At 54.3% G+C, this 9,898-nt stretch overlaps 1 protein-coding gene across 1 annotated transcript in view; it reads left to right on the plus strand.

Moving 5' to 3' along the window:
* Window positions 1–5,556, plus strand: part of TMEM51 (transmembrane protein 51) — an 11,275-nt gene extending 5,719 nt beyond the window's left edge. Inside the window, exons 2-3 of the mRNA XM_015648554.1 lie at window positions 2,818–3,256; window positions 4,421–5,556. Of these exons, the coding sequence (XP_015504040.1) occupies window positions 2,919–3,256; window positions 4,421–4,832 (750 nt within the window). The 5' untranslated portion in view covers window positions 2,818–2,918 and the 3' untranslated portion in view covers window positions 4,833–5,556. The remainder of the gene's footprint in view (window positions 1–2,817; window positions 3,257–4,420) is intronic.
* Window positions 5,557–9,898: the final 4,342 nt, after the last annotated feature.

Consider the following 9,898-nt stretch of genomic DNA (forward strand, 5'->3'; position numbering starts at 1 on the left):
CGGGTACCCCGGGATGTGGATCCGGGGCCGGGTGCCCTGGAAGCCCCGGGAGCCCCGGGATGTGGATCCGGGGCTGGGAATCCCGGGATGTGGATCCGGGGCTGACCCCCGGAGGGTCCCGTGGAGGGGAAGCCGCTCCTGCTGCTGCCCGCCCGTGCCAAAGCCTTCGGGGCCTGTGGTGCTGAGAACGGGCTTATCCCGAACCGTGCCGTGCCCAATTGACGCTCGGAAATGTGAGAGCATCCCCAAGCGCTCCGGCAGGAGCAGGGGAGGCCAGAGGAGGTGTGGGTGCCCCCCGGGCTTTGCAGCCGTGCCGGAGGAGTTTAATGGTTCGGAGATCCTGGTGTAAATCATTGCCAGGGCAGGGCACGGGATGGAGAAGGGGCTGGTCTGCAGGAAGAGGGAAGGGGGCTCAGGGGCTGAAACATTCGGGCATCACTCGCCCACCTGATGTGGGGACAAACTTTTTACAGGGCCTGTTGTGAAAGGACAAGGGGAGATGGTTTTAAAGAAAAAAACGGGTAATTTAGACTGGATATTTAGGAAGAAATTCTTCCCTGTGAGGGTGGGGAGGCCCTGGCACAGGGTGCCCAGAGAAGCTGTGGCTGCCCCACCCCTAGAAGTATTCAAGGAAAAGTTGGATGGAGCTTGGAGCAACCTGGGATAGTGGAAGCTGTCCCTGCCCAGGGCAGGGGGTGGGATGAGATGAGCTTTGAGGTCCCTTTCCACCCAAACCATTCTGTGATGCTGGGATGAGCATCCAGAGAGTGCAGGAGCTGAGGCAGAGACAGCAGCAGCTCCCTTCCCGGGATGCTGACATCAGGGCACTGTTGGAGCAGTGATAGGAGCAGCTCTGGGAAAGCCAGGAGAGCAGCTAATTCAATGGAGAGATAGACTGGAATAGCAAGTCTGCTTTAATCTGATTGCTGAGCTGATGGGTAGCACTGCAATGGATCCGTGAAAAACTTCCAGGCACAGGGGTGACGTGGGAGCTTAAATCCTGCCCACTGCCAGGACTGAGGTGCCTGAGGGGAGCCACAGAGGCTGTGAGCAGGCACAGAGATTTAGACACCACTGGCAGAAGTGACCAGCTGTGTTCTGTGCCCACCGTGGGTGCAGTACAATTTTCCTGCCCCAAGGCCATCACAGCTGTTCTCAAGTCGAGTCTTGGCTGGGTGATGTGTTTGTGGCGAGGATGGGAGCTCAGCTGGATCATCAGGTGAGGAAAAAACCCCACAGGGCACAAGTGGAGAGCAAAACCTTTGCAAAACCTGTGAGGGCAGAGGCCAGTGCTGGTAGCATCAGTCTCAGGAAGCGCTTGGGTGGGAGGATGGCTCTGGGAATGGTGGTGAGGATGTTTTGGATGCATTTTCCACAGCCTCAAGAGCTGCTCACTAGGATGGAGAATTAAAGCTGGGCTCAGCAGACCTTCCCCCAGCAGCACACAGAGCAGCAGCCCGTGCTGGAGCAGGGGATGACGGGCTTGCCCCTGCCTGCCTGTGCCAGCTGCCATCGGACTGGGACCAGCAGCTCCTGGGTGTCCCAGAGCCCCAGAAAACCATGGGAGACAAGACCCATGTGGGGCAGGGATGTGTCCAGAGGGCTGGGACACCCCTCTGGGAGTCTCCACAGCCAGGCTGGAGCAGAGGCAGTGAGCAGGGAAGTTGCTCTGCAGATTCCTCCTCTCCGGGCTTGCGTGCGTGTCTTTTCCTGCTGTAGCCGCTCTGTTTTCTGGGAGTGCTGTTTTATTCCGGCCCTTGACCCTGCAAACTGGGCGTGCACTCAAGCTAAACAAGCAAACATGGAGCTTTTGTGCTCAGGAAGGTTGAGCTGAAGGGTGTGTGGAGGGTGTATGGATACAGCACCACTGACAGCACAGTCCAGAGCCACCTCGAGCCCAACCTAGCATAAGGAAGGCAGGGATGGAAGGAGAGATCCCTGACATGGCACATCCATAAATCTGCAAGGCTCAGTGGGGCGGAGATGGGGCAGTTCTGCTGTGAGGATGCGAGCTGCCCACCCAGGGGTCACAGGACCCGAGGCCAGGGAGGCGAGTGGACAGGAGATGTGGCTCTGTGTGTTTATTTTTGCGAACGGAGCACATTTGGTCCTGGCGACTGGGAAAACATTCAGAGGAGGACTTCCCACCCCTGGCCTGGCTGGTGGGGAACGTTCATGCTCAGACATCTCGAGGGATGCAGCTGGGGCTCTCAACACCAGCGTGTGTTGCTCCAGGGAGGGCGAGAGCTGGCCTGAAGTGAGCCAGGGCCCATCCAAGGGTTCCCATCCCGGCAGCCCTTGCAGGAGCAGCTGGGGGAAGCCACAGGGTCGAGCTGGCACTTTTGGTTTCTGTTCTCCGAGTGTTCTGGCAGCCAGCGCTGTGAGGAGCCCTGCTCCCTCTCAAACAGGGGGAGAGAAGCTGCTCAGCTAGAGATGTGTTTCTGAGCACTTCCACCTTGGTTTGCATTGACAACAGATCTCAAAATAGATTTTTATGGCCTTTTGGTGCCGTGAAGCTGTCAGTTATCACACTCCTAAGGACAGGCAATCCAAGCCCTTGGCAAACATCAGTGCTTTGTTTTCAAAGGGTGGTGGATATTACAGCCGAGAAAGTAGCAAAAGGTGGGGATGAGGGCGGCCAGGAAGGCTCCACGTGCCCTGCTCTATCCTGGCATGCAGGATATCCCCAGGCAGGGCAGCGTGAGGTTCCAGTGTCAGCTGGACGGATTGCCGTGGCGGTGGCTGCAGAGCAATATATACTGGATTTTACTGGTGCAGTTTGCCGTGCTCTCACCTCAGCTCTCCCCGTGTCCCCAGATCTCGCCGCCCGGCCGGGGAAGGGGCCGCACGCATGCCAGCAGGGCCCCCCCGCCCCGAGCCATGCGGTGACGCGGGGACAGCGCGGCCCCCCAGCAGCCATGGCCCAGTCCCGCGCCAACGGCTCCCACTACGCGCTGACGGCCATCGGGCTGGGCATGCTGGTGCTCGGCATCATCATGGCCGTGTGGAACCTCGTGCCCGGCTTCGGCCCCCCCGACAAACCCGGCGGCAACAGCAGCAAGCCCGACCGCGGCTCCGGGGGCATCCTGAAGAGCAAGACCTTCTCGGTGGCCTACGTGCTGGTGGGGGCAGGCCTGCTGCTGCTCCTGCTCTCCCTCTGCCTCAACGTGCGCGACAAGAAGAGGCAGAGCGAGGACCTCGCCATCGGCCACGTGCAGCGCCAGGTGTCTGCGGAGCCCTCGCAGCAGGAGGACAGGTGAGGAGGTGTTCGGGGGATGAAGGGAGCGGGGTTGGGTGTGGGGATGACACCAGGGGTTGCTGTTGTTGTTGTTGTTGTTGTTGTTGCTCGGGAAGATCTGGAGCAAGGAGGGGAAGGCAGCGTGTGCTGAAATAAGGAAGCACGCGCCGTGGTTTCGGGCTCTGGTTTGGAGATGGGAAAGGAAGGACTCCAGCTGTGTTCATGTAAGTGCTGTTCATGTCAGCCGTGTTGGTGTGTGAGGTGGGCTCTACACAGAGCTGTGGCCAGAGGTGCCACTGCTGTCACAGGAGAGAGCTGAGAGAACAGCGGGCCTGGCTGACACAGAGAGCAGGAGGCTCCTGCCACGCCGGGAGAGCAGCCAGAGCAGCAGGAGAGGGGCTGTCCCTGCCTCGCTGGGTGCAGCCAAGGTGCCAAACAGCCTCGGGGACTGGCCATGGAGTTTAGACCCGGTGAAAGTCTGCAGGGCTCTGCTGTTTGCTCGGGGAGCTTTGTGGAGCAGAGCAAAGGCTGCTGCAGCAGGCATGGTCTGGACAAACAGGCACAGGGAAAGCTCCCTGTGCAGAGAGAGGAACAAGGACTCCTTGGGACAAGGGAACAGGAGGGAACAATGGCTCTGCTGGCTCTTGTCAGGGTCTGCAGATCCTCAGAGAAAACTGATTTTCCATGTTTGATTAGAAAGGTAACTCCAGAATGCCCAAGAAATGGCAACACAAGTGCTGTGTGCAGATACCTGTGCACAGATGATGGCACAGAGTAGAGTTGAATCTCTTTACAGAAAAACCCAAGGTACCCAACCCGTAAGACATCAGAATGACAGAGGGGTGATGTCCTTTTCTAATTTATTTTGACTGATTTTTGAGAGTGGAGGAGGGAAAATGATGTTCTCTTGAGGGAAAAAATCATTGCTGGGCAATAGAAAAGGGTCTGTGGGCAGAGAAAGTGATGATCAAATATGGCCATAAGTCACAAGGAAATAAAATGTGTCTGAACTTAGGTGGGGTCTTGATTTATTCTGTCAAGCAAAAGGAAACTGATCTATAATATAAAAGGACAAAAAACTATTTCTGGTGGGGTGGGGTGGTTTTATTCATTCCTCTCCATCCCCTTCCCACAACAAAGCTGAAATGATGTGCTACCCAGATTTAACTCTTTCCCCTCCAGTCAAGAAGAGGATGAAGACGTCTCTTCCCAATACTACGTGCCCAGCTACGAGGAGGTGATGAACACGGGCTACTCTGAGCCCAGAGACTCGGACAGGAGCAACAGGCTCAGCGTGTCCCTGCCCTCCTACGAGTCCTTGGCAGGGCTGGACGAGAGCAGCCAGGCCCCGGGAGCCGCGGGCGCGGAGCCCGGCACGGAGAGGCCGCCCAGCCGGCACGGCTCCCGCCTCAGCAAGCGCCTCAAACCCCTCAAGGTCCGCAGGATCAAGTCAGAGAAGCTGCACCTGAAGGACATCAGGCTAAACCTGGCACAAGGCAACAGCAGTGTCCCTATCACGATAGAGCCCCTCACCCCTCCGCCCAAGTATGAGGAGATCCAGGAGAAAATTCCAGTGAGCCAGCAGATGCCTTAGAAAAAGGAAGAGGAATCTGATGCTGCTTGGTTGAGGGTTTTCTACAACCCACCATGCCAAGAGGGGCTTGGTGTGTGGGTGCAGGAGCAGCCAGGGCTCCCTGGATGCTGCCACGTGGAGGACGTGCTGTGGCACGAGGATGGGACTCGTTTTCCCTGGGACTTTTGCAAAAGACTGTGGGGAAAGAAACCTGAGCACCACAAGTTCTGCTGCTGTGAATTAAATGAAGGCTGGACGTGCCAAAAGTGTCACTTGTGGTGTTTGATATGAGACCACCCAGCGCATCCTCTCATCTCCTCTCCCCCTCGCTTCGGGCAGGACTTTTCCAAGCCACCAAACTGATATTGCAGAAGGATTTTCCAAGTGGAAAAGTGAAATGTTTCTTTTTTTGGGTGCCTTTTCTTTCTGAGGAAGGGGAAGCGCGTTGCCAGAGCAGCACCACGGCTTTCCCTGGCTCCCAACTGGGCTGGGCTGGTGGCCCAGAGCCAGCCCTGCCTCCTGCCAAGGTCTCTGCTGGCTGGTGGGAAGCAGCTGAAAGGGCCCTCCTGCTCCTCAGGGAGAGGATGGATTTCTTGCCTCTGCTGCATTTTCTCTGTTGTGTTTTGTGCCCCATTCGAGGCAAGTGGGTGACTCTGGGGGTTGGAGCTGTGTGCAGCAGGGGTGAAACCACTGCTGGGCATCCTGTGCAGGCAGACTGGTCTGAATAAATGTTTTGTACATTGTGTGTGATTGTGTTGTGTACACTGTGTGTGTGTGTGTGCCCCTGTCAGGTTTGGGATACACATTCCCACGTGTGTCCCCAGCTGATGGGATTGCTGTGGACACAGCAGAGCTGTGTTGTGCTGTCAGTTGTTTGGAAAAATGAGGGGGAAAAACCCAAAACTAAGCAAAACAAGCAGGAAAAGTTCACCCAGGCAGGCAGCAGCGGGCAGTGTACAGTCTGTGTGTGTGTGTACATTGTGTGTGTGTACATTGTATGTGTGTACACTGTGTGTGGTGTACATTGTGTGTGTTGTGTACACTCTGTGTGTGTGTGAGCATCCTTGGAGCTGGTGCTGGATGGGGCTGCCCAGGTAGGGCTGGGGATGCCCAGGGAAGGTGCCCAGGGAAGGGTTGGATGCTCTGGCCCATGGAAGGAGGCCCAGGGAAGATGCCCAGGGAAGGGTTGGGATGCTCTGGTCCATGGAAGGATGCCCAGGGAAGGGTTGGGATGCTCTGGCCCAGGGAAGGAGGCCCAGGGAAGGTACCTGGGAAGGGTTGGATGCTCTGGCCCATGGAAGGATGCCCAGGGACGGGTTGGATGCTCTGGCCCAGGGAAGGATGCCCAGGGAAGGGTTGGGATGCTCTGGCCCATGGAAGGATGCCCAGGGAAGGTAGGTGGGTGGGTGGGTGGGTGAGTGCTGCTGCCCAGGGAAGGCTCCAGCAGCAGGAACTCGCTCCCAGCTCCTCTGAGCAATCCTCGGAAAGGCGATGGGGAGCAAACGAAAAGCTGGAGCTCCCTCTGCTGAAGAAACTCGGGCAGTTCGGGAGGGAAAAGGAAAAGCACGGGACAGAGATGGGTTAGCAAAGGTAGATCTGAAAAAGTCCTTTCTCTCAAATTGCATTTCATGTTCCCTCCCAGTCAACTTACTAAGAGTAAAGTTGGGGTTTAGATCAAACCTAGAGCAATTGAAAAGTTCCAATATTATTTTTTGTCGTTTTGGCTGATGAAGAATCCAAGATGCTGCCTAGGTGAAGCTAGCTGGAGCTGGAGCAGTGAGAATTCCCAAAGGCAGGATGCACACACNTGTGTGTGTGTTATGTACACTCTGTGTGTGTGTGTTATGTACACTCTGTGTGTACATTGTGTGTATGTGTGTGTGTGTTATGTACACTCTGTGTGTGTGTGTTATGTATACTCTGTGTGTGTGTGTTATGTACACTCTGTGTGTACATTGTGTGTATGTGTGTGTGTGTTATGTACACTCTGTGTGTACATTGTGTGTATGTGTGTGTGTGTTATGTACACTCTGTGTGTGTACTCATGCATGGTTTGCCCTCCCCAAGCTTTGTGCTCCATGGGCAGCCCTGCGTGGGCTTCCAGCAAAGCCACCAGGTCCATCAGCACACCCAGGCATGGGCTCCCTTGGCAGCCTGAGTGGGGTGTGGAGGTGGCTTTGCCAGTGGGATGCTGATGGTGATGTAATCCTGGAATTGTGGAGGTTGGAACAGATCTCCAGGGCCATCGAGTCCAACCCTGAGCAGGCACTGCCGTGTCCACCACTGAGCCACGTCCAGCAGAGCCTGGCTTGGTGCTGTAGTTGATACAAGGCTTGAGAAGAGCCCAAAACCACCCAACAGTTTCTCTTGTCAATTATTATTTCCTATTGCATCTCCTAATTTCTGTTGTTTTGGACAAGGGCAGGGAGTGACAGGTCTAAAGTGAATGGCTTCAAACTGACAGAGGCTTGCAGAGAAGCTCTACTTTGCCAAATCTGCTGCTTCCACCTCAAAATGAAGCATGATGAAATCTTGCAGCAGTTGGGAAGCCAAGCTGGGGTTTGCTGGTGGCAAGTGTGGGATTTTTCTGTTTTTTCCTGCTGTAAAAGGGTGTGTGGCAGCCTTTGACCAAAGACTATTGATGGAGAAGTACTGAGGGGTGACAGCATCCACCTGACAGCAATGTTTATCCCCTTGCCTGAGGTTGCAAACCTGTTGGTGTTTGTGTGATATCAAATAAAAAATAAGTAAAATGGGGGCAAAAAGATTCTTTGGCAGCCCTGACAAGTGGCAGGGCCCCTGTGAGGTTTGGGATACACATTCCCACGTGTGTCCCCAGCTGATGGGATTGCTGTGGACACAGCAGAGCTGTGTTGTGCTGTCAGTTGTTTGGAAAAATGAGGGGGAAAAACCCAAAACTAAGCAAAACAAGCAGGAAAAGTTCACCCAGGCAGGCAGCAGCGGGCAGTGTACAGTCTGTGTGTGTGTGTACATTGTGTGTGTGTACATTGTATGTGTGTACACTGTGTGTGGTGTACATTGTGTGTGTTGTGTACACTCTGTGTGTGTGTGAGCATCCTTGGAGCTGGTGCTGGATGGGGCTGCCCAGGTAGGGCTGGGGATGCCCAGGGAAGGTGCCCAGGGAAGGGTTGGATGCTCTGGCCCATGGAAGGAGGCCCAGGGAAGATGCCCAGGGAAGGGTTGGGATGCTCTGGTCCATGGAAGGATGCCCAGGGAAGGGTTGGGATGCTCTGGCCCAGGGAAGGAGGCCCAGGGAAGGTACCTGGGAAGGGTTGGATGCTCTGGCCCATGGAAGGATGCCCAGGGACGGGTTGGATGCTCTGGCCCAGGGAAGGATGCCCAGGGAAGGGTTGGGATGCTCTGGCCCATGGAAGGATGCCCAGGGAAGGTAGGTGGGTGGGTGGGTGGGTGAGTGCTGCTGCCCAGGGAAGGCTCCAGCAGCAGGAACTCGCTCCCAGCTCCTCTGAGCAATCCTCGGAAAGGCGATGGGGAGCAAACGAAAAGCTGGAGCTCCCTCTGCTGAAGAAACTCGGGCAGTTCGGGAGGGAAAAGGAAAAGCACGGGACAGAGATGGGTTAGCAAAGGTAGATCTGAAAAAGTCCTTTCTCTCAAATTGCATTTCATGTTCCCTCCCAGTCAACTTACTAAGAGTAAAGTTGGGGTTTAGATCAAACCTAGAGCAATTGAAAAGTTCCAATATTATTTTTTGTCGTTTTGGCTGATGAAGAATCCAAGATGCTGCCTAGGTGAAGCTAGCTGGAGCTGGAGCAGTGAGAATTCCCAAAGGCAGGATGCACACACACCTTTTCCCCACTCCAGGCTCTGTGATGCTCCTTTGGAGGGCAGATTTGAAGCCTGGCCCTGCTGCCCGCAGGGAGGGAAGCACCTCGGCTGTGAAGTGTCTGCCAAGGGTCGGGATCGCTCCTCTGGAGTCTTGGGGGAACAGTTGGACAGGAGCAGCACCCACCAGGGACACCAGAAGGTTTTTGGGCAATCCCAGCTCCACATGAGCAAAAGCAGCAGGGTTGGGATGTGTCCCAGGAGAAGGGAAGGTGCTGGATAATCCCTGGATTAGCAGNCTGTGTGTGTATGTGTGCACTCTGTGTGTGTGTTGTGTACACTCTGTATGTGTGTGTGTACACTCTGTGTGTGTGTGTACACTCTGTGTTGTGTACACTCTGTGTGTGTGTGTGTGTTGTGTACACTCTGTGTGTTCACTGTGTGTGTTGTGTACACGCTGTGTGTGTGTGTACACTGTGTGTGTACATTGTGTGTGTGTACACTCTGTGTTTGTGTGTGTGTTGTGTACACTCTGTGTGTGTTATGTACACCCTGTGTGTACATTGTGTGTGTGTGTGTGTTAAGTACACTCTGTGTGTGTACACTGTGTGTGTGTGTGTGTACATTGTGTGTGTGTACACTGTGTGTTCACTGTGTGTGTGTTGTGTACACTCTGTGTGTGTACATTGTGTGTGTACATTGTGTGTGTGTACACTCTGTGTGTGTTGTGTACACTCTGTGTCTGTTGTGTACACTGTGTGTCGTGTACATTTTATGTGTTGTATGCACTCTGTGTGTGTGTTGTTTACCCTCTGTGTGTGTGTACACTGTGGGTTGTGTACATTGTGTGTGTGTTGAGTACACTTTGTGTGTGTACATTGTGTGTGTGTGTACATTGTGTGTGTACACTATGTGTGTACGTTGTGTATGTTGTGTACACTGTGTGTGTGTTGTGTTCATTGTATGTGTTATGTACACTCTCTGTGTGTGTACATTGTGTGTGTGTTATGTACACTCTCTGTGTGTGTGTTATGTACACTCTGTGTGTACATTGTGTGTGTGTGTGTTATGTACACTCTGTGTGTGTACATTGTGTGTGTTATGTACACTCTGTGTACATTGTGTGTGTGTGTGTTATGTACACTCTGTGTGTACATTGTGTGTATGTGTGTGTGTGTTATGTACACTCTCTGTGTGTGTGTTATGTACACTCTGTGTGTGTGTGTTATGTACACTCTGTGTGTACATTGTGTGTATGTGTGTGTGTGTTATGTACACTCTGTGTG

This window comes from Parus major, chromosome 21 (genome assembly GCF_001522545.3).
Source record: "Parus major isolate Abel chromosome 21, Parus_major1.1, whole genome shotgun sequence".
In the NCBI taxonomy this organism is placed as follows: Eukaryota; Metazoa; Chordata; class Aves; order Passeriformes; family Paridae; genus Parus; species Parus major.